This window comes from Somniosus microcephalus, chromosome 10 (assembly GCF_052327205.1).
Source record: "Somniosus microcephalus isolate GS21.2 chromosome 10, FLI_Smic_1.0, whole genome shotgun sequence".
Lineage (NCBI taxonomy): Eukaryota > Metazoa > Chordata > Chondrichthyes > Squaliformes > Somniosidae > Somniosus > Somniosus microcephalus.
In genome coordinates, this window is record NC_140996.1 from 4789446 (window position 1) to 4814489 (window position 25044).

A 25044-nucleotide genomic window follows, 5' to 3' on the forward strand; every position below is an offset into this window, starting at 1 on the left:
TATTTATACCAGTCCAACAGGAAGTGACATATGACAGGAAGTGAGGTATGTACACAGTTCATAGTTCATAGTTCACAGGAAGTGATGACATAACTTCCCGGATGTTATCATTTTTATCACAGACACCATCCAGGACAAAGCAGCCCGCTTGATCGGCACCCCATCCACCACCTTAAACATTCACTCCCTCCACCACCGGCGCACCGTGGCTGCAGTGTGTACCATCTACAAGATGCACTGCAGCAACTCGCCAAGGCTTCTTCGGCAGCACCTCCCAAACCCGCGACCTCTTCCACCTAGAAGGACAAGGGCAGCAGGCGCACGGGAACACCACCACCTCCAAGTTCCCCTCCAAGTTATACACCATCCTGACTTAGAAGTATATCACTGATCATTCATCGTCGCTGGGTCAAAATCCTGGAACTCCCTCCCTAACAGCACTGTGGGAGTACCTTCGCCACACGGACTGAAGCGGTTCAAGAAGGCGGCTCACCACCACCTTCTCAAGGGGCAACTAGGGATGGACAATAAATGCCGGCCTTGCCAGTGACGCCCATGAATAAAAAAATATATACATCACAGAGATTTCACTTTAAGTACCAACTCAGAGTTTAAGAACAGGAATGGCTTCACAGAACAATCCTTTTCTTATATTTTTGTATCTATCGCCCATATCAGTGAAGAACATCAGTGTTGGCAATGGAACTCTTCTCATTTCTGGCGCCCAGTATCAGCATCAAGCACTCGCGGCTCGGTTACAGTACAGCAGGACACGGAGTGTAGCTCCCTGTACTCTGACCCAGCAATGTGCCTCAGTGCCTCTTCAGAGAGAGTAAGACTGACATCGGACAGCTCCCGCATTTTCCACCATGACGGCTTGTTGGGAGGTAGCGTCAGGAGAAATTGGGAAGAATGGAATTCCCTGGCATTGCCTCCCATGTGGACAAAATATCCCGGACCTTACTGGACCAGTGATAATTCAAAACACCCACTAATGAGCCAGTCAGCAACTCACCCACCCCTTAACTGGCCTTTAAGCTAAGGGATAAATATCGACCAGGACACCAGAGAGAAACCCTGTTCTTCAAATAGTGCCATGGGATCTTTTACATCCATCTGAGAGGGTAGACGAGGCTTCGGTTTAACTATCCATCAGAAAGGTGGCATCTCCGACAGTGCAGTGCTCCCTCAGCACTGCCCCTCCGACAGTGCGGTGCTCCCTCTGTACTGCCCCTCCGACAGTGCAGCGCTCCCTCAGTACTGCCCCTCCGACAGTGCAGCACTCCCTCAGTACTGCCCCTCCGGCAGTGCGGCGCTCCCTCAGTACTGCTCCTCCGACAGTGCAGCGCTCCCTCAGTACTGCTCCTCCGACAGCGCAGCGCTCCCTCAGTACTGCTCCTCCGACAGCGCAGCGCTCCCTCAGTACTGCCCCTCCGACAGTGCAGCGCTCCCTCAGTACTGCCCCTCCGACAGTGCGGCGCTCCCTCAGTACTGCTCCTCCGACAGTGCCGCACTCCCTCAGTACTGCCCCTCCGACAGTACGGCACTCCCTCAGTACTGCCCCTCCGACAGTGCAGCGCTCCCTCAGTACTGCCCCTCCGACAGTGCAGCGCTCCCTCAGTACTGCTCCTCCGACAGTGCAGCGCTCCCTCAGTACTGCCCCTCCGACAGTGCAGCGCTCCCTCAGTACTGACCCTCCGACAGTGCAGCGCTCCCTCAGTACTGCTCCTCCGACAGTGCAGCGCTCCCTCAGTACTGCCCCTCCGACAGTGCGGCGCTCCCTCAGTACTGCTCCTCCGACAGTGCAGCGCTCCCTCAGTACTGCCCCACCGACAGTGCGGCGCTCCCTCAGTACTGCCCCTCCGACAGTGCGGCGCTCCCTCAGTGCTGCTCCTCCGACAGTGCGGCGCTCCCTCAGTACTGCCCCTCCGACAGTGCCACACTCCCTCAGTACTGCCCCTCCGACAGTGCAGCGCTCCCTCAGTACTGCCCCTCCGACAGTGCAGCACTCCCTCAGTACTGCTCCTCCGACAGTGCAGCACTCCCTCAGTACTGCCCCTCTGACAGTGCCGCACTCCCTCAGTACTGCCCCTCTGACAGTGCTGCACTCCCTCAGTACTGCACTGGAGTGTCAGCCTGAATTTTGTGCTCAAGTCTCTGGAGTGGGACTGAACCCACAACCTTCTGACTCCGAGGCGAGAGTGCTGCCCACTGAGCTACGGCTGACACTGAAGGTCTTCTCCAGCCTGAAACTCTTACTATGGTATTTCCGAGCTTTTCATTACCCATAATAACTGGTACTTTTCCTTTAACCACCGTTCATTGCTTTGTTGCAGAAATTGGACAACACACGGTTGAGGTTTTACCTTTTCTCCCGCCTCTCCTTTTGCATAGATCGTCACGCGGGGTCCAGTCCCAGCTCCCGGACCAGGGATTCCTGGCAAACCTGCTTCACCCTGAGGGGCAACGGTTAAAACAAATGGTTAACAAGAGGTAAAGGCAGAAACCTGTTGTGCTTCAAAATCCTAATCTGACAGCGTTACAGGAGCGCTGGCGCTGGGCTTGGAGATAGTTTTTGCACCATAGGAAACTAATGAACTGTTGATTCGTCTGAAATTTCTTCATATAAAAGACAATAATCTAGGGCCCTTTATCCCTCTAGTGAAAATGACATCCACTTCCAAATGATGTGTTGTGGAAGGGAGAGACAGAGAGAGCACAAATCGGGCAATAATCAATCGACAAATAGTTTTGCACTCAACCCAATCCTCTTTTCCATTGACTTCACTCTCTGCAACTCTTTCCATCCAATGCCTCTAGGTGAGCCATCCAAACCTTTGCCTCTTGCCTCCAGTGCTTCCCTCCCTTCCCTTCACTCTACTGCAGACTCTCTACACCCCCCCTCTCCACCTCTCTCCTCACCTTCAGCCTCCTCAGAACCTACCTCCTACCTTCTTTCATAAGAACATAAGAATTAGGAGCAGGAGTCGGCCTTTCGGCCCCTCGAGCCTGCTCCGCCATTCAGTAAGATCATGGCTGATCATCGACCTCATCTCCACTTTCCTGCACTATCCCCATATCCTTTGATTCCCTTAATATTCAAAAATCTATTGATCTCTGTTTTGAATATACTCAACGACTGAGCCTCCACAGCCCTCTGGGGTAGAGAATTCCAAAGATTCACCACCCTCTGAGTGAAGAAATTCCTTCTCATCTCAGTCCTAAATGGCCGACCCCTTATTCTGAGACTGTGACCCCTGGTTCTAGACTCCCCAGCCAGGGGAAACATCCTCCCTGCATCTACCCTGTCAAGCCCTGTAAGAATTTTGTATGTTTCAATGAGATCACCTCTCATTCTTCTAAACTCTAGAGAATATAGGCCTAGTCTACTCAATCTCTCCTCATAGGACAATCCCCCCATCCCAGGAATCAGTCTGGTGAACCTTCGTTGCACTCCCTCTATGGCAAGTATATCCTTCCTTAGGTAAGGAGACCAAAACTGTACACAATACTCCAGGTGTGGTCTCACCAGGGCCCTATATAATTGCAGTAAGACGTCTTTACTCTTATACTCTAATCTTTTTGTAATGAAGGCCAACATACCATTTGCTTTCCTAATTGCTTGCTGTACCTGCATGTTAACTTTCAGTGATTCATGTACAAGGACACCCAGGTCCCTCTGAACACCAACATTTTCCAATCTCTCACCATTTAAAAAATACTCTGCTTTTCTATTTTTCCTACCAAAGTGGATAACTTCACATTTCTCCACATTATATTCCATTTGCCATGTTCTTGCCCACTCACTTAGCCTGTCTATATCCCCTTGAAGCCTCCTTGCATCCTCCTCACAACTTACATTCTCCCCAGCTTTGTATCATCCGCAAACTTGGATATATTACATTTGGTCCCCTCATCCAAATCATTGATGTAGATTGTGAATAGCTGAGGCCCAAGCACTGATCCTTGCGGTACCCCACTAGTTACAGCCTGTCAACCCGAAAATGACCCGTTTATCCCTACTCTCTGTTTTGTGTCCGTTAACCAATCCTCAATCCATGCTAGTATATTACCCACAATCCCAGGAGCCCTAATTTTGTTTAATAGCCTCTTTCGGTTTCCTTCCCCAACCATTGTTCAAAGGCCAACTAATGTCACCTCTGTGAAGCCTTCCTTATGTTTATTATGTTAAAGGGGCTGCAGGAGTGCTCGTAGCTGCCTTTCTCTGATTTAATCTTTCTTATAGGAGTAAATGTTTAGATTTAGTGTTTGGAGCCAAAGGGTCCCATGATCACGATAACGAATGGAAAACCACGACGATTAAATCGGACACATTGAGCTCTACGCCCAACCTTCTGATGCGTGGCCATTCTGCAAAGTTCCACACCATCGAATGGACCCCAAGATGATGTTCAACAGTAACAACTCTTTGTAGAATAAACAAATTGACCAACCTTGTCTCCAGTCCTCCCCTGGAAACTGACTGCGTCGTTACCCTGTAAATCAACCGGTGACACAGCATTAACGGTTACGTGAAGCCTTGCATTTCTATAGCGTCTTTCCCAACCTCAGGAGATCCCAAGGTGCTTTACAGCCAATGAAATAATTTTTGAAGTGTAGTTGCTGTTGTAATGTAGGAAACGCGGCAGCCAATTTGCTCACAGCAAGCTCCCACAAACAACAATGTGATAATGACCAGATAATCTGTTTTAGTGATGTTGGTTGAGGGATAAATATTGGTCAGGGCATCGGGGAGAACTCCCCTGCTCTTCTTCGAAATAGTACTGAGGGATCTTTTACGTCCACCTGAGAGAGCGGACGGGGCCTCGGTTTAATGTCTCATCCGAAAAACGGCACTCCCGACAGTGCAGCACTCCCTCAGTACTGGCACTGGGAGGGTCAGACTACATTATGGGCTCAAGTCCCTGGAGTGGGGCTTGAATCCACAATCTTCTGACTCAGAGGTGAGAGTGCTGCCCACTGTCACAAGGCAGAGAGATAGGAGCGTTTCACGAGAAGCATAGAAAGTGCTCAATGTGATAAAGGTTTAATGCAACATGCGGAACGCAGCGGGATATCTCAGCCCCCGATCAGGCGGACCGGAAACCACTCGGTCTACAATTCTCCGCGCATTGGCGTGTTCACCTCTTTTGTTTGTTACTTAAAATCCTCAGTTGAAGCATTGTTTCCAATTCTGGGCACCGCACTTTAGGAAGGATGTCAGGGCCTTGGAGAGGGTGCAGAGATTGACCAGAATGGTACCAGGGATGAGCGACTTCAGTTGCGTGGCGAGACTGGAGCAGCTGGGGTTGTTCTCCTTAGAGCAGAGAAGGTTAAGGGGAGATTTAATAGAGGTGTTCAAAATGACGAGGGGTTTTTTGAGTGAGTAGTTGGGGAGAAACTGAGTCTGAAACTGAGTTTGAAGATGCCGGAGGAGAAGAAAGCAGCTCCCAAGAAGGGTGCCAAGAGGACCCTGAACAAAGTGCCAGCAAAGGGCGGCAAGAAGCGGAGAAAGCCGAGGAAAGATTGGAGAGGCCGGGGTTGTTTTCTTTGGAACAGAGGCTGCTGAGGGGAGATTTAATTGAGGTGTATAAAATTATGAAGGGCCTAGATAGAGTGGATAGGAAGGACCCAATTCCCTTAGCAGAGGGGTCAAGAACCAGGGGACATAGATTTAAAGTAGTTGGTAGAAGCATTAGAGGGGAGAGGAGTTAAAAAAAATTTCACCCAGAGGGTGGTGGGGGTCTGGGACTCACTGCCTGAAAGGGTGGGAGAGGCAGAAACCCGCATCACATTAAGGGTTACGGAGAAAAGGCGGGGACGGGGTACTGAACTGGTAAGATCAGCTATGATCTCAGATGAAGATCAGCCATGATCTCATTGAATGGCGGAGCAGGCTCGAAGGGCCGAATGGCCTACTCCTGTTCCTATCTCTATGTAACATTTAAAAAGTACTTGGATATGCCCTTGAAGTGTCGTAACCTACAGGGCTACGGACCAAGAGCTGGAAAGTGGGATTAGGCTGGGATAGCTCTTTTCCGACCAGCATAGGCACGATGGGCTGAATGGCCTCCTTCTGTGCCGTAAGATCCTGTGACTCTAAGTCCTCAGCTGTTTCTGATTTTCTTGCAGTTCTGGAGCAAGGTGCATGTTTACAGAGGCTGGGGAAATCGCTGGAGATACGTAGAAAGGCTTGAAACTTTGGAACTTTTTCACTGGACCCAAGACTTTAAGAGAAATGTTCAAATTCAGAAAGCTTTTGGAGGGAGTTACTAGTGAAAGATTGTTTCCATGGGGTTGGTGAATCAGTGACGAGGGGCACAGACTGAGGATTCTCACTGGGAGAGTGAAGGGGGGGAAGTTAGAAGAAATGTTTTCACCCAGAGGGTTGTTGGAACAGGGAACATTTTACCACAAGGGGCAATTGAGGCAGAGATATCATTTAAAGGGGAATTGGATCAATATTTGAAAAGCAAGAATATAAAAGGGTTTGGGGAAAGGGGATTAGATTGGACAGCTTCGGTTAGCACTGGCACAGAAACGACGGGCCGAATGGCCTCTATCTGTCAATTCTAAGTCTTATTCGTATCAGTAAAAGAAAAGGGCGGGTTAATGTTTTTGAGGAAGGGTCAGCACCCTAAAGGCCAACAACCTTTACATGCGCTGAGAGACTCGCTGTGGGTTTCCAGCATTTGCAGTTTTTATTTATTTTGACTGGCCTTGCTCCAATTATTGAGAGACCAGCAGAGCTTTACTTTACCCGTACTCACAGCACGGGCTGCGGCTCACGGGCTCGGCCCCAGACTATCTCCAACCCATGCTCCGATCTCCCGAGGGTCCATCGCAGGGAATGGAATTACCTCTTCACTCTCACTCAGAACAACAGAGGCAATTCCGAATGTTGGAGGTTAAGGCACATCTGCCCTTGAACAGGCAAAAAATACAACAGCTCAGGAGGAGAATGAAACATTTAAATGCACATTTTTAAAAATTCCTTCTCGGGGTGTGGGCTTCGCTGGCAAGGCCACCTTGACCGCCCATCCCTGGTTACCCCGAGAAGATGGTGGTGGGCCTTCTCCTTGACCTCAAGTTGTGGACGGTGTCGGGAAGGTCATATTTATTGCCCCTCGCTAGCTGCCCCATTGACCTTCTCCTCGAACCTCTGCAATGATGATGGCGTTTAGCTGGGAAATTCTAAGCTAGCAATGATGAAGGAAATGGAACTAATCGCAGAATCTCACAGCACAGGAGGCGGCCATTCGGCCCATCGTGCCTGTGCCGGCTCTTTGAAAGAGCTCTCCAATTAGTCCCACTCCCCCCTGCTCTTTCCTCACAGCCCTGCAAATATTTTCCCTTCCAGTATTTATCCAATTCCCTTTTGAAAGTTACTATTGAATCTGCTTCCACCGCCCTTTCAGATCACAACAACTCGCTGCGTAAAATTTTTAACCTCATCTCCCCTCTGGTCCTTTTGCCAATGATCTTCAATCTGTGTCCTCTGGTTACCGACCCTCCTGCCAATGGAAACAGTTTCTCCTTATTTACTCTATCAAAACTATTCATGATTTTGAACACCTCTATTAAATCTCCCCTTAACCTTCTCTGCTCTGAGGAGAACAATCCCAACTTCTCCAGTCTCTCCACGTAACTGAAGTCCCTCATGCCCGGTACCATTCCAGTAAATCTCCTCTACACCCTCTCTAACAACAACTTGTATTTATATAGTGGGGGAGAAATTGGGTAGAGCCCCGCTTGGGGCGCTAGAATTGGCGGAGCGCAAATTGTATCGCCAGGCGCAACTTATCGCCACCTCCAGCGATATTGGGTTTCATCGCCCCTGAAGGAGATTGCGGTGTAAAATCAAGCGCTGCACGGGACTCCTAAGGCGCTAACCTGGCGGCGCTACTCAATATCTGGGCGGCCGGGCGCAGTGCAGGTGCTGTCAATAATCGATGACCACGACACATGCTGGCGCCGGCCAGCTTTTAAAGGGGTGGGTCATTTAGGTTCAGCAGCCACACTAATCGCCCTGTAAGCCTCGAAATCGGCGCTGTGCAATCTGAGGCGTTACAAACTTTGACCAGATGGAGAGGGTGAGGCAGAGAGTGGAGTGCTTTACCGATGGGGCATTGGACGCTTTGGTTGGCGCAGTGGAGCGCCGGCGAGCGGTGCTGTACCCTGACAATGGCAGGAGGCCTCATCAGAACGAGTACCGCAGAGCTTGGAGGGAAGTTTGTCAAAGAGTCAACTCCAGCAGCGTGGCGCCCAGGACTCCTGTGCAATGCAGGAAGAAGTTCAACGATCTCACTCGGGTCGTTAGGGTGAGTGGCTTGTTGGCAATCTTCTTCATCCCTCCATCTGCACCTGACTTTATGGCCAGAGGGTGCGCGATGCCCCAATGGCCATCTGTCAGCCAGCACCCATGGCCCTTTCTGGGAACGCACACACACATTCAACTCAGGGCATCATGTAAGGGCTGATCCACCATGGGGGGGGCCATGAGATGACAACTCAGGGCATAATGTAAGGGCTGATCCACCATGGGGGGGCATGAGATGACAACTCAGGGCATAATGTAAGGGCTGATCCACCATGGGGGGGCCATGAGATGACAACTCAGGGCAGCATGTTTCATAACTTTCCGTCCTTTCTCCTGCAGGCCAAGCTGGCCAGGAACCGGAGGGAACAGATTCGTACCGGAGGAGGCCCTCCTCAGCTGCAGACACTGACGGACCTGGAGGAAAGAGTCCACCAGATTGTTGGAGGCCGGATGATAGGTCCTGTCACCACTGGAGCTGCCGACCCCATTGTGCACAGCGATGGTAAGGTCATCACCTTTTTGAACTCTCTCCTTCCACTTGTTTCCCCCACCAGCATGCTTTTTCAGTCTGGACCCATGTCAGAGCATTGCAGCACTCTTGCATCCCTTGCTGCCACCCTGTCCTTTCGCTAAAGCCACTCTTCAACCTCCCAGCTTTCAGATGCTGCATCACCAGCTCGGGAGCCGGGCCATCAAACTGCCAGGGACACTGACTCCGGAGGCGACAAGCAGGAGGAAGCCGGACCATCCGTCCCACCCTCAGGCGAGCCAGCCCATCTGCAGACTGGGGATAGTGCTTCCGTGGAGGGGAGCGGGGGGGGGGGGGGGATGGCTCTGAGGAGGAACCAGTTGCAGGACCCAGCAGCCTCCAGCAGCGCAAGGGGGTTAGGGAAGTTCGGGAGCCGTCTCCCCAGAGGGCGCGTCAGGCCACGATGACTGCTGCACAGAGCGCAGAAGAGGTGCATTCCCTCGCAGAAATGAGCGCCCAGGCTCGACTCAGGCACTCTGAGCTGATGGCTGCAGTTGAAAGGATGCCTGAATCCATCGAGACACTGGCAAGGATTGTGCAAGACTTTGGGGCAGCACAGGAAAGGAGTGCCCAGGGCATCGGTACATCACTGGAAAGGACTGTCCAGGGCGTCGGTACATCACTGGAAAGGACTGTCCAGGGCGTCGCTACATCACTGGAAAGGACTGTCCAGGGCATTGGTACATCACTGGAAAGGACTGCCCAGGGCGTCGGTACATCACTGGAAAGGACTGTCCAGGGCGTCGGTACATCACTGGAAAGGACTGTCCAGGGCTTCACCGAAGCACTAGCACCTGCCACGCAAGTGCTGAGTGCTGCTACGCAGTCCCTCGCTGGCCTCATGCAGAGGCAGATTGAGGCCACACAAGCACTGACTGCTGCCACCCTTGCAGCACCACAGCAGGCCAACAATCTGTGGACCAGCCGATTGGTCTGCATGCTGCGGTGCTGCCCCGTCAGAGTGCCAGTGTGTCGGCCGACCACGGAGCAGGTGTCCGCTCTCAGGATGTCAGCATTCCTGATGCCAACGCTGGCACGTCTCCACTGCAGCTGCCATCACCTGCAGGACAGGCTGCTTCCACCCATGCCCAGTTGGAGCAGTCAGCATCTGGCCCCTCCAAGTCCAGAGTCCGTCCAGGCCGTCCCTCAGGGGTATCAGCACTTTCGGACAGTCAGCAGGCGTCCCCCAGCCTTCATGCAGCCACTGGGGTCCCATTACGGAGGAGCTGCAGGGAGGGAAGGGGCCATTCTCGCAAGAGAAGTAGATCACCATCAAAGGGGAAAGAGTAGAAGGTGCTGCTGAGACGTCCTATTTCTAGAAATCAAGGCCGTGGATGCTGGTCTGAATGTTAGTCATGTTTTGGATAGTCTCCCGGGTGTGTGAGCCACTTATGTGTTAGTTTGTTAGTTAAGCTTTCTGTTGCCATTGCTTTGTCATGTTGGAAGTGTGGTGTATGTAACCTGTACCACCTTAAGAGACTACTTTAAGAGATGGACTACTTTCTCTTGGCTACTGTATATTGTAGTACCGGTGGTGACCACACCGGTATATAAACTCTGTGTAGTAATTTGCTAAGCAGTTCAGCCCTGACCTTCGATTAGTAAAGACCAGTTTAAGTTATTCTTGTTGTCTGTGTCCAGTGATTTAGAATAAGCATATCTGGGACACTCAGACTCAACAGTGGCGACGAGTCCGATCTTACCCTGCGGCAGTTTTGCATCCAAGGCAGCTTCGTCCTCAGAACGGGCGTCGAGAAGAGGCATCCGCCCTCATCATCCTGCTGAGCACCGCATCGCACGGGAGGCATCCGAGAACCCGGGTTGAAATTACTGACCACGAAGTCCTCCATCAGCGACAGGCAGTGATCATCCTTCTACCACGGTGGTGGGTAAGCCGATCTAGCGACACGGGCAGAAAGTCGGCCGCATTGTCAGTGGAGAAGGGGAGGGAAACCGGAGGAAAAAGGGCGGAGAACTCGACCGCAGCCGGTGAAAAGGGCCGGGCTGCAATCGGGGCCGAGAGGCGCAGCGACAAGGGCAGCGTTAATGCCACGAGAACCGCGGAGAACTCGACCGCAGCCGGTGTAAAGGGCCGGGCTGCAATCGGGGCTGAGAGGCGCAGCAACAAGGGAAGCGTTAATGCCCACGAGAACCGCGGAGGGGGGGGGGGGGAACGAAAGCAGCGTCGGGGAAATTAAGAACTGCTGGGAGGCGAGAACGGCAACAGCGTGGTAATCGCCATTGTAGCCAGCGGGGGAAGAAGACCAGCGCGGGAAGCCGCCATTGTAGTCGGCGGGGGAAGAAGACAAGCGCGGGAAAAGCCGCCAAGCGCGGGAAGCCGCCATTTTAGTAGGCGGGGGAAGAAGACAAGCGCGGGAAGCCGCCATTTTGGGAAAATAAAATATTTAAAGAAACTCTCAAGGATGCCTAAACACGGTAACATCACTGCTTTTGATAGCGATGTTGAAGATCGGGCCACGTATGTAGAACGCATTGGAGTTTATTGTACAGCAAATGAGGTACCAGATGATAAGAAAGCAATAACCTTATTAAACTCAATGGGTGCGAAGACGTACGGGTTATTGAGGCACCTTGTAACACCAGATAAACCGGCGGATCAGACTTTCGCGAATATTGTTACTATCCTGCAAGAACATTTAAACCCCACGCCGCTGCTGATAGCGGAACGATTTAAATTTTACAGAAGAACGCAGCTGAAAGAGGAAAGCAACGCTGAATTCTTAATTGAACTGTGGAAGCTATCAAAGTACTGTCAGTTTGGTACAGGACTAGCAGACGCTCTGAGAGATAAATTCGTGTGTGGATTACTAAAAGAAGGAACTCAAAAGCGACTGCTAGAGGAAAAGGACCTTACGCTTGATAAAGCCATCACTATTGCAGCATCGCACGAGGCCGCAGCAAGAGGCACCGCGGAAATGCAGCTAAGGTCATCGGAACTCAGCACCAATCGAATGGCATTGGGTGCAGTAAAGTGTTATCGTTGCGGAAGGACAACGCACGATCAGAACCAGTGCTGGTTCAAAAATCAGGAATGCAGAAAATGTGGCAGGCTAGGTCACATAGCTAAAGTATGCTGGTCAGGAAAGAAGACCAGCAACAAAAAGTCACCGCAGGAAAAGTGCAAAAAGGTACACAAGGTGACAGAGAACAGTTCTGATGAACAGAAGACGGATTCAGACTCCAGCAGTAAGGAACTGGGTTGTCTAAGAATACATAATGTGGGTAACACAGCAGACCACCAAACTATCTGGGTCACACTTCAGATAGCAGGAGTCCAAGTGAAGATGGAATTGGACACTGGATCGGCATTGACGGTCATGAATAAGCAAGATTACAAAAGGTTATTTCCACACATTCCCCTAAGGGATACGGAGATTGTATTGAAAACATACACGGGGCAAAGAGTATACCCCATCGGAAAGATAAAGGTAAAGGTGGTCCACAAGGGTAAAGAAAGCCAAGGAATGGACTTATATGTGTTACCTGAGGGAGGTCCACCACTACTGGGACGGGAATGGATCAGGAGAATAAATATGGACTGGCATTCCTTAAAAGCACTAACTGTAGATTCCGGTAAAAAGGACGATGTCAAACCTAAACGACTGTCCAGAATATTGGACGGTGCTAAAGAGGTGTTCCAGCAGGGACTGGGAACACTGAAAGAAATTACGGCAAACATCAAGGTTGAAGAACATGCAAACCCGAAATTTTTCAAAGCTAGACCGGTACCTTATGCGATACGGCCTGCTGTGGAAACTGAGCTGGAGGGACTAGAACGTTCCGGAGTACTGTCAAAGGTGGACTGGAGTGAATGGGCTACGCCCATTGTTCCCGTCATGAAGCGTTCATCGAGTAACAAGCCGGGGGAACCGGGGAAGGTTCGCATCTGTGGCGATTTCAAGATCACTGTTAATCCGGTGCTTCACACGGTGCAATATCCGCTTCCACGGATTGAGGATATCTTCGCTTCGTTGTCTGGCGGGAAACACTTCACCAAGATAGACCTGGCGCAGGCGTACTTACAGATGGAAGTTGATGAAGCGTCACGCCAGTATCTCACGACCAACACGCATAAGGGCTTATTTCGGTATAATAGACTGGTTTTTGGAGTGGCATCGGCTCCAGCGATTTGGCAAAGGGCCATGGAGCAGGTATTACAGGGAATTCCAGGCACACAATGCTACCTGGATGACATTCTGATTACAGGAGATGATGATGAGGAACACCTTACTAATTTGGAACAGGTGCTCACCAGATTGAAAGAATATGGACTTCGAGTTAATTGCCAGAAATGTGAGTTCTTTCAGAAGCAAATCTCGTACTGTGGTCACGTCATTGACCAGGAGGGGCTTCACAAGTCACCTGACAAGATCGAAGCTGTTGTGAAGGCTCCCGCTCCGGAAAATGTATCCCAGTTGAGGTCGTTCCTAGGGTTGATTAACTATTACCATAAGTTCCTGCCAAATTTATCCACGGTGCTACACCCACTGAACGCTCTTTTGCAGAAGGGAGTGCCATGGAAGTGGAGCGAGGACTGTAAGCGGGCCTTTCACAAAAGCAAGGCATTGATCACCTCTAAGGAAGTGTTGGCTCACTTTAACCCAACGCTGCCTATTCGTTTAGCTTGTGATGCTTCTCCATATGGTATTGGGGCAGTGCTCTCACATAAGTTGCCAAATGGCTTGGAAAGACCAGTCGCGTTCGCATCCAGATCATTGACCTCCGCTGAGCGCAACTATGCTCAGATAGATAGGGAGGCTCTCAGCCTTGTGTGGGGAGTAAAAAAATTTAATCATTACCTGCAAGGGCAAAAGTTTACGCTGCTGACAGACCACCAGCCGTTGGTTTCCATTTTTAACCCTAAGAAGGGTGTTTCGGTGATGACAGCGCAGAGGCTCCAGAGATGGTCCCTTTTCCTAGGGGCACATCAATATCAGATCGAATACAAAGGTACAAAGCAACATGGTAATGCTGATGGGCTGTCGCGCCTGCCACTACCTACAGCGGAAGAGGCACCGACAGTTGACCCTGTTGAGTTATTTCACTCGACCATCATCGAATGTTTACCAGTCACCAATGCAAGTATTGAGAGAGAAACCAGGAACGACCCGACACTGTCTCGGGTCTACGAATTGACAGTGAAGGGATGGCCAGCTCATGGTGAACCACTGTTACCGGCATTCTCAGCCAGACGAGAACAGCTGTCCGTCTGTCAAGGAACATTGATGTATGGAACAAGGGTGATTATTCCTCCTAAATTAAGGGAGAGAGTTCTAAAGGAACTGCATGAAGGTCATCTGGGGGGAGTCAAGATGAAAAGCCTTGCTAGGGCTTATGTGTGGTGCCAGGTATCGACCAACAAATAGAGGATCTGACTAAAAGCTGCTCAGGGTGCCAAAAAGTTCAAAATGCACCTCCAATTGCACCGCTGCATCCATGGGAATGGCCTTCAACCCCATGGCAACGTGTACATATTGACTTTGCTGGTCCATTCATGGACTCCATGTTTTTAATTGCGGTAGACGCACATTCTAAATGGCCAGAAGTGATTAAGATGGCGACCACTACCTCGGAAAAGACGATTGCAGTTCTAAGAACGATATTCGCAAGAAATGGATTGCCAGAACAAATATGTTCAGACAACGGACCGCAGTTCGTGTCAGAAGAATTCCAGAAATTCATGAAGAAGAATGGGGTGAAACATTATACCTCTGCCCCATATCATCCGGCTACAAATGGGTTGGCCGAGAGATTTGTACAAACGTTCAAAAAGGCGATAAAGGCCATGAGCGAAGACCAGATTCCACTACAACACAAGGTGGACAATTTCCTAATGGCATATCGAAACGCCACTCATGCAGTGACAAATCAAAACCCTGCCATGATGTTATATAACAGGAGGTTGCGGTCCAGGTTGGACTTGTTAAAACCTAATGTGCGGAGGGAAGTCGAAAACAAACAGTTCCAGCATATAAATAACAAGACCACTCGGAGTTTCGAAATAGGACAACCAGTGTTAGCCCGGGACTATAAGAATGAGAAATGGCAATCTGGAACAATTCGTGCCAGACAAGGACCCCTGATGTACACGGTAGATATTGGTGAAAACGTAATACGACGTCATGCTGACCAACTTGTAGAATCGAGAACAAGGGTCGAACCCATGACTACGACAGAGACACCAGTGGAAGAAGTTAGTGAACCTGAAGCATCTACCTCAGACGCCAATGTATCTGATGATGTCCAACCCATAAGAGATCAACTAGATGAGTCACCCCAGCAACGAGAATCAGAGACCCCTGAAAGGCGTTATCCAACTCGGATCAGGAGGCCTCCTCAAAGACTGAATCTTTGAACAGTTTTGCATGAAGTTGTATATATGTTATCCATGTTATGTTTAAGTTGGGATGTACACTGTTAAGCTAAAAAGGGAGGAATTGTGGTGTATGTAACCTGTACCACCTTGAGACTACCTTAAGAGATGGACTACTTTCTCTTGGCTACTGTATATTGTAGTACCGGTGGTGACCACACCGGTATATAAACTCTGTGTAGTAATTTGCTAAGCAGTTCAGCCCTGACCTTCGATTAGTAAAGACCTGTTTAAGTTATTCTTGTTGTCTGTGTCCAATGATTTAGAATAAGCATATCTGGGACACTCAGACTCAACAGGAAGGAAGCACAGTTTTCAAAATAAACAATTTTTTTTATTGTCATTGGCCATGTCTGCTATTTACAATCATTGTGGCCTTCATAGGCTTTGGGTTATCCGAATGGTTCCATTCCTGGTCTTCGAATGGCACCAAGCAGTCCGTGAGAGGGGCCTAGAACCGACTCCATATCAGCCTCTGATGGACGGCCCTTACAGTTTCTCGGACCCTCCCGTCCTGCTCCTCCTCCTCCTCCTGCTCCTGCTGCTGCTCCTGCTGCTCCTCCTCCTCCTCCTGCTGCTCCTCCTCCTCCTCTTCCTCCTGCTGCTCCTCCTCCTCCTCCTCCTGCTGCTGCTGCTGCTCCTCCTCCTCCTCCTCCTGCTCCTCCTCCTCCTCCTCCTGCTGCTCCTCCTCCTCCTCCTCCTCCTCCTCCTGCTCTGCTGGTCCTTCAATGTCTGCTGGCATTGGCTGGGTGCGCCGGGTGGTGAGGTTATGGAGCATGCAGCAGACAACGACGAAGTGGGAGACTCTCTCTGGTGAGTACTGCAAGGCTCCTCCTGAATGGTCCAAACAGCGGAACCGTTGCTTGAGCACGCCGATTGTGTGCTCCACAATGTTCCTCATCGCCTGATGGCTGACGTTGTAGTGCTCTTCTGCAGGGGTGCTGGGCGAACGGAGTGGGGTCATCAGCCATGGGCACAGTGGATAGCCCTTGTCGCCGAGAAGCCAGCCTTCTGGGTGAGCTGGGGCCTCGAAAAGGTCAGCGACTGAAGTCTGGCGCAGGATGAAAGCGTCGCGGCTGCTGCCTGGGAACTGTGCATTGACCGCCAGGATCAGCTGCCGGTGGTCACAGACCAGCTGTACATTCAAGGAGTGGAACCCCTTGCGGTTGCAGAACTCCTCAGGAGTCTGTACAGGCGCCCGCAAAGCCACGTGCGTGCAGTCAATGGCGCCCTGCACCATGGGGAAGTCCGCTATTGCCGCGAAGCCCTCTGCGCGCTCCCGCTGCTTCTCCGGTGTCACATTGAAGGATATGTACTGACGCCGCCTTTTAAATAGGGCATCTGTAACCTGCTGGATGCAGCTATGCACCGCAAACTGGGAGATGTTGGCAATGTCCCCAGTTGCTGACTGGAAGGAGCCGGTCGCATAGAAATTCAATGCCACTGTTATCTTCACAGCCACCGACAGAAAGGTCCTGCACCTTATCTGTGGCTGCAGATCTTCCTGAAGCAGGTGGCACAGCTCAGTCACCACCTCCTTTCGGAATCGCAGCCTCCTAACACACTGCTCCTCCGACATGTTGAGGTAAGAGAACTGCTGCCTGAATACCCTGGCAGCATAAGGTCTGGTGTGGCGACGTCTGTTGGCCCTCCTCCGTCTGGCCATTCCTGGCCCTCTCTCCCTCCATCCCTGTGCCCTTTCCAGATGGTCGAGCAGCAGGACGTTCCCCTCCAAAGCAGCCCCCATAATAATAGGTCAGCAGAAATTAAATAGGGTGTAAACGCTCACCAGCAGCAGGGTGATGGTATGAAGGCTGAAGGTCCTCTGGCAGCGCTGGGTCACTAGTGAAATGGCTCAGAGTTCAACTTTGCAACTCTGTGTAAATCTCAAATAAGTTGTGCTCCCAAAATGGCTGCCGCTTTTATACCAGTGCAGCCCCCTTTAAAGAGCGCCCCCCTAAGCCCGAGAGTGACTGGGGAACATTCCAGGAAGCTGTCCTTATTAGCGCCGGTCGAAACAGAGGGGGGCGCCACTGAATTTCCGGTCCGGGGCGCCAAAAAGGCGTTGCATACTGAAATGACGTCATGATCTGCCTGTGCCTGCGAGCGGGCGCTAAGATTTAGCGCCGGCGCTAAAAGCCCACTCAATATGGCAAGAGGTGCTGGGTTCACTGCGCCCACCCGAAAATTGGGCAACGCCCCAATTCTCGGCCTCTTTAGGCACTAATCGCTGGCGCTAACAACCGAATTTCTCCCCCAGTGTCTTTTAACGTAGTTAAGCATCCAAAAGGCGCTTCACAGGAGCGATTATCAAACAAAATTTGACACTGACACGCATAAGAAGATATCAGGACAGGTGACCAAAAGCCTGGTCAAAGAGGTCGGTTTTAAGGAGCGTCTTAAAGGAGGAGAGAGAGGCGGAGAGGTTTAGGGAGGGAATTCCAGAGCTTAGTGCCTCGGCAGCTGAAGGCACGGCCACCAATGGTGGAGCGATTAAGTTTTTGACACATCCTTCCTAAAGCGTGATGCCCAAAATTGAACACAATACTCCAGCTGGGCCCTAACCAGTGTTTTAGAAAGGTTTAGCATAGCAGATGAGACAGACGATCTTAATTGCCATTGCTTTTAAGAGCAGCCCACACCGATGGATTGTTGAATTCCTACCTTTGGACCTTGAGAACCTGGGGGTCCTGGCCGGCCCTATGGGGGAGAAGTTTGAACCAGGTGAGAATCAGAAGAGCAAATTAAAACAAATAACAGCCACAATACAGAACCAAATAAATCACTCGGGAAGGTTTGGCCTTCTGAGTGGGACGATTCCCAATACTGATACATACCTGTGGTCCTAATACTCCTGGCGGGCCCCTGGAGCCCATCTGTCCGGGGAGACCATGTGTACCCTGCAAGAGAAAGAGAGAACTTGCATTTCTATAGCGCCTTTCACAACCTCAGCACGTCCCAAAGCACTTTACAGCCAATGAAGTACTTTATGGAGTGTAGTCACTGTTGTAATGTAGGAAACGCAGCAGCCAATTTACGCACAGCAAGCTCCCACAAACAGCAATGTGATAATGGCCAGATAATCTGTTTTAGTGACGTTGGTTGAGGGATAAATATTGGCCCCAGGACACCGGGGAGAACTCCCCTGCTCTTCTTTAAATAGGTCCATGGGATCTTACACATCCATCTTGGAGAGCAGTCGGGGCCTCGGTTTAAAGTCTCGTCTGAAAGATGGCCCCTCCGACAGTGCAGTGCTCCCTCAGTACTGCCCCTCTGACAGTGCAGCACTCCCTCAGTACTGCCCCTCCGACAGTGCGGCGCTCCCTCAGTACTGCCCCTCCGACAGTGCGGTGCTCCCTCAGTACTGCCCCTCCGACAGTGCGGCGCTCCCTCAGTACTGCCCCTCCGACAGTGCGGCGCTCCCTCAGTACTGCCCCTCCGACAGTGCGGCGCTCCCTCAGTACTGCCCCTCCGACAGTGCGGCGCTCCCTCAGTACTGCCCCTCCGACAGTGCGGCGCTCCCTCAGTACTGCCCCTCCGACAGTGCGGCGCTCCCTCAGTACTGCCCCTCCGACAGTGCGGCGCTCCCTCAGTACTGCCCCTCCGACAGTGCGGCGCTCCCTCAGTACTGCCCCTCCGACAGTGCGGCGTTCCCTCAGTACTGCCCCTCCGACAGTGCGGCGCTACCTCAGTACTGCCCCTCCGACAGTGCGGCGCTCCCTCAGTACTGCACTGGAGTGTCAGCCTAGATTTTTGTGCTCAAGTCTCTGGAGTGGGACTTGAACCCACAATCTCCTGACTCAGGCAAGGGTGCTGTCCACTGAGCCATGGCTGTGACAAAAATAGCATTCAATATTTTAGAGGAATAAAATGTTTAAGCAGTGCTCGTTGTATCAGATGGGCGTGTTCCCTGTTTGCTGGAGAGCAGGTGTAACAATATCCAGCATAAAATCCAAATCATTATCACAAACACAGCCCAGATTGAGGGAATTGTTGTTCCGAGTTCGTGCTTCAAGTGAGGGAGACTCTGCCACCGGGAGCTTCTATCGGAGGTTTGGACGCGAGCCGCCCATGATTTCCTGCAGTTTTGGACGGACAATCACGGGGAAGGCTGCGCTCCTGGCCGGTCAGCCTCCCTGCCTGAAACAGGAACTCTGAAAATGCCCCCCTCCCACTGCCCCAAAACCCAAGCACTTACTGGATAACCAGGAGCACCTGCGTGACCGGGATCACCCTGTGAATGGAAGGAGAGTGGCACGTGGTTAGAATAGGATCATATTTCTTTTCATTTCTCCCTCCCTTTCCCATTGCCAGGTGGTTTTACCCTCTTTCTCCCCACTGTCTCCCAGAGGAATGACGGTTAGGCAGCTTGAACGCAGGCCTCATCTGCTGCCCTTATGAATCAGAGCCCCAGGGCGATGAGGTGCACGGATTATAAGGCTGTTGTGAATTAACTTACCCCGTAGTCTCAGTGACCAAGCCCAGATCAGGCGCTCACTATTCACTGCAGTGTGATAATGAACCAATGATATGTGGGTGTCACCGACAAGGCCGGCATTCATTGCTCATCCCTAGGTTGTCCTGAGAAGATTGTCATGAGTCGCCTTCTTCTTGAGCCACCAGGCTTGCTGGACCACTTCACAGGGCAGTCAAGGGACTGGAGTCACCTGTAGGCCCAGACCGGGTAAGGACGGCAGGACATCAGTGAACCAGACAATCCGACAGCCTCACGGTCACTTTTACTGACACCAGCTTTTTATATCCAGATTTGTAAAACTGAATTGAAATTCTCAAACTTCTAGAAACTCCCGTTCCGTGGATTCCTGGCCCAGTAACAGAGCCACGGCACCACCGTACCCCCCACGGCACCACCGTGCCCCCCACGGCACCGCCGTACCCCCCACGGCACCGCCGTACCCCCACGGCACCGCCGTACCCCCCACGGCACCACCGTACCCCCCACGGCACCACCGTACCCCCACGGCACCACCGTACCCCCCACGGCACCGCCGTACCCCCCACGGCACCGCCGTACCCCCACGGCACCGCCGTACCCCCCACGGCACCGCCGTGCCCCCCACGGCACCACCGTGCCCCCCACGGCACCACCGTACCCCCCACGGCACCACCGTACCCCCCACGGCACTACCGTACCCCCCACGGCACAACCGTACCCCCCACGGCACCACCGTACCCCCCACGGCACAACCGTACCCCCCACGGCACCACCGTACCCCCCACGGCACCACCGTACCCCCCACGGCACCACCGTGTCCCCCACGGCACCACCGTACCCCCACGGCACAACCGTACCCCCCACGGCACCACCGTACCCCCCACGGCACCACCGTACCCCCCCACGGCACCACCGTACCCCCCCACGGCACCACCGTACCCCCCACGGCACCACCGTACCCCCCACGGCACCACCGTACCCCCCACGACACCACCGTACCCCCCACGGCACCACCGTACCCCCCACGGCACCACCGTACCCCCCACGGCACCACCGTACCCCCCACAAACCTGGCCTCGTTTCTCAGATCAGTTGTTCCCACTTTGTGCCTGTTAATTACGAGAACAGGTTGCACAGACTGGGCTTGTATTCCCTGGAGTATAGAAGATTAAGGGGTGATCTAATCGAGGTGTTTAAGATGATTAAAGGAGTTGATGGGGTAGAGAGAGAAACTATTTCCTCTGGTGGGGGGAGTCCAGAACAAGGGGGCAGAACCTTAAATGTCAAGGAAATCTATCGTAAGAAAGAATCACATACAGACCACGTACTGTCACACACCGCTTGGAACGTGTGCTCATTTGCAGAGTTATGTGAAACTCACCCTAAATCTCGTCCGCTCGACTGTAACGAGAAAAGGCTCCCCTTTCTGCCCCTTCCGGCCGGGAGCTCCCTATGTAAGCAGCGAAGAATAAAAACGTCAGCAGATCAGAATTTGTCTCTTTACAGCCTCCTGGACTCAACACTGAATTCAACAATTTCAGATCATAACCACTGCTCCCATTCTATCAGATGGCAGCTGTTGATGATTCTGATATTCCCATTTACACCTCCTCTAGACCCATCTTATGTTTCTTTACTTGTCCCATTAACATCTCCTTTTGCCTCGCCCCATCATCCCTTTTGTCATTTAATCTCTCCTGCCTTCCACCCAATCACAGACCTTCCCTTTTGTACTTTCCTCCCCCCTTTCTCCGTCCTTACACTTGCTTATAAACCTGTTAAATCTCCAGATTTTTCTAGTTCTGGCGTAAGGTCATCGACCTGAAACGTTAACTCTGTTTCTCTCTCCACAGATGCTGCCTGACCTGCTGAGTATCTCCAGCATTTTGTTTTTATTTCAGATTTACAGCATCTGTAATATTTGGCTTTTGTTTCAGAATTTGTCTTCTTGTGGTGTAAAAAATGCTGGAAGAAATGTTAGAACTGAAAACCATGAGAATGTGAGGATAGATTCAGCGATGCTGCACTCCCTCACTGATCCTCACTCAGTGGGACTGGAGTTCTCAAATAGGACCATTAATATTATGGGATCGATTCTGGGACCCGTGTCCCCAGCGAATGGGACTTTGCACAGGAGAGCAGCCTCAGTGAATTCCATTTGATGTCTCCCTCACATATATTCCTCATAGATTCTAAAACAGTTCAAAAAAACATTCTCTTTCTTTGCCCAATTTAACTCTTTACAACTCCTAGCTATTTTTGTGTCCTATTTCATTATATCGTTATGTTATAGGACTCTTGCATTAAATATTAAAGTGGTGTTTTGCCCAGGGCCAGGTGACAAACGTATTTAAAAAACAATAAGCTGGCAATGGAGTTGGGAGAAGATTTCAGAAATTTGATCGGTGGAGCCACTTAGTGGCCAGAGTTTGCAACTACATCGTGACAGTTGACATAGGAAAATTGAATGGGCAATGTTGAAATAGCAGAATTTCCTCCCAATGAGCAGAAATTATTTTACACAGCGCGTTGTGGTGATCTGGAATGCGCTGCCTGAAAGGGCGGTGGAAGCAGATTCAACAGTAACTTTCAAAAGGGAATTGGATAAATACTTGAAGGAGAGAAATTTGCAGGGCTCTGGGGAAAGAGCAGGGGGAGTGGGACTAATTGGAGAGCTCTTTCAAAGAGCCGGCACAGGCACGATGGGCCAAATGGCCTCCCTCTGTGCAATAAGATTCTATGTTTCTTTGAACGCAGGGATTTTTTTTTAAACAAGTTAAACTCTCGATGTGGTGAGAATGCAGGTCCATTTGACAAAGACTGGCTTTCCCAGTTCTGATAATGTTGTCCACGCTCACCCTGCACGTGATGTATTTCAGCAACATTTACTTACAGTGAAGCCCAACAAAGCAGGAAACCCAGGTGGTCCCATTTCACCGGGATCTCCTCTCGTCCCATTGCATCCATCGTGTCCGGGAGGTCCCCTGGGGCCTGGTTGTCCTGGGTGACCCTACAACAGCAACAGTCTTAGCACAAGATCCAGCTAATCGAAGACAGTTCTACTGTTCCTACTGAAATGATAAATTCTAGGAACCAACATCAAATCAATAAAACAACCATCTCCTTTCCTTTAAATCCAGTTACAGTTATATAAAGCTCTGGTGAGACCTTATCTGGTCACTGCGTTCCGTTCTGGGCCCCGCCCCTCAGGAAGGATATCGGGGCCTCGGAGGGGGGGCAGCGCAGATTCACCAGAATGATACCGGGGCTAAAAGGGTTAAATTACGAGGACAGGTTGCACAGACTGGGCTTGTATTCCCTCGAGTTTAGAAGATTAAGGGGTGATCTAATCGAGGTGTTTCGGACGATTAAAGGATTCGATGGGGTCGAGAGAGAGAAACTATTTCCTCTGGTGGGGGGAGTCCAGAACAAGGGGGCAGAACCTTAAAATTAGAGCCAGGCCGTTCAGGGGTGATGTCAGGAAGCACTTCTTCACACAAAGGGTGGTGGAAATCTGGAACTCTCTCCCCCAAAAAGCTGTTGAGGCTGGGGGTCAATTGAAAATTTCAAAACTGAGATTGATAGATTTTTGTTGGGTAAGGGTATTAAGGGTTACAGACCAAGGCGGGTAAATGGAGTTAAGCTACAGATCAGCCCTGATCTAATTGAATGGTGGAACAGGCTCGAGGGGCTGAATGGCCTCCTCCTGTTCCTATGACTCCATTACTGCCCTTCACGGAATCACTCCCTTCCCAGAAATCTCTGAATCAAGCAATCAGACAGTTCCCAGTCAGGGTAGATACAGAGAAACGACTTCCTCTGGTGGGGGAATCTAGGATGATACCAGGGCTGAAAGGGTTAAATTATGGGGCCAGGTTGCAGAAACTTGGTTTGCATTCCCTGGAGTTTACACGGTTGAGGGGAGATCTGATCGAGGTGTTTAACCTGATAGCTCGAGGGGCCGATTGGCCTGCCCCTGTTTCTTATGATAGAGATCCCATCGTGCAATTGCCAGGAGACTCGTTACCGCCACCCCTCCCCCCCGCCCCTCCCCCCCTCCCCCCCGCCCCTCCCCCCCGCCCCTCCCGCCCCTCTCTTCCCCGCCCCCCCCCCCCCGCCTGTGTACTTACCGGTATCCCATCATTCCCTGCAAATCCGGGGACACCCATTGGTCCCTGTTATAAAACAAGATAGCGAACAGATCGAGTAAGCAAACAATCGAGTTAATGCAAGTCACAACACACGTTAAAACTCACATTCCTGAGTTACCAGCGATGTGGACCAGCGCAGTTTTAGGGTTGGACTTTACAAAAGCGCACTCCCGGTTTGGAACACGCCACGTGGACTGTGTGCCAGGGGTTGTCGGGGCTGCTGGAGACAGGCCGCAGCTGGGAGAGGAGCTTGGAACGGTGCAGTTCCGGGTCTCCAGCCTGGTGTCCACGCCGGGAGCACGGGCTGGGGGAACCAGCGAGATCGGGTGAGAGATCAGTTCTGCAATAGTCGCCTTCACTGCCCGAATTCCTGATGGCCATTCCCAACTCACAAGGCTCGCCAATAGGGAGCGCTACCCAGTGATGGATAGCGCGGCCTCGCTGGGAGTGGGTGGGAGGCTGGTAAATGGGCAATGCCACCGAGGGCTAAAGACAGGCGCCGGTAATCTCCGCCATGGTTCTCCCGAAATCCCACCGTACTTTTGATGGAAGATCGGAGGAATCTCGGAGAGACGGTGCAAACTGCCAGAGGGGCAGGAATTTGGGGAATTGGGATCTTACCTCTTTAAACAAGTTTTGCTAAATTGCATGGGGGAGGGGTGGTGTCGGGGGGGGGGGGGGCGCGAGTATGTTCCACCTGTCCCTCCTGACCTCAAGGGGGGAGGTGCTACCTGGGGGATGTTCCTGAGCTACCCTGAGAATTCCACCCAGTATGCCCTTGGCAGCCCCCCAAGGTAACCCAAGCCAGCAGAGACCAGCCATGAGTCACAGCGAGGCCTCAGGAAAGGCTCCAAACCATCGGCAGGCGGAGAGCATCAATCCCGGATGCGCCCCTTTAGCTGCTCGATGAGCCGAGGAGTAAAAAGCCCACCTGTGATTGGCTCCTTCTCAGATTTGGTGTCTCTGGTCTGCTGAACAAGTGCAGGTAGAGCAGAGCGGCAGGGATTTCAGGCTCTGTAGGTGCACAGGGTTTACGGGGTAAATGGTAGGAGGTTGTGGCGGTCACTGTGCCTCCAATTTACCAGCAATTAATTGAAATGGCCAGAAAACCCGGCCTCACACACTTTACCCTAAATATATCACACTAGAAAGATGGTGGTGATATTTCTGGCAGTACCGATTCCCTACAAGCCT

At 51.5% G+C, this 25044-nt stretch overlaps 1 protein-coding gene across 1 annotated transcript in view; it reads right to left on the bottom strand.

The window, feature by feature from the left end:
• The window catches only part of LOC147111397 (uncharacterized), a 325410-nt gene that overhangs the window by 102477 nt on the left and 197889 nt on the right, over nucleotides 1-25044 (bottom strand). Inside the window, 8 exon segments of the mRNA XM_085999884.1 lie at nucleotides 2367-2456; nucleotides 4455-4496; nucleotides 17908-17943; nucleotides 18081-18143; nucleotides 19442-19477; nucleotides 21081-21149; nucleotides 22593-22709; nucleotides 23830-23874. Of these exon segments, the coding sequence (XP_085856010.1) occupies nucleotides 2367-2456; nucleotides 4455-4496; nucleotides 17908-17943; nucleotides 18081-18143; nucleotides 19442-19477; nucleotides 21081-21149; nucleotides 22593-22709; nucleotides 23830-23874 (498 nt within the window).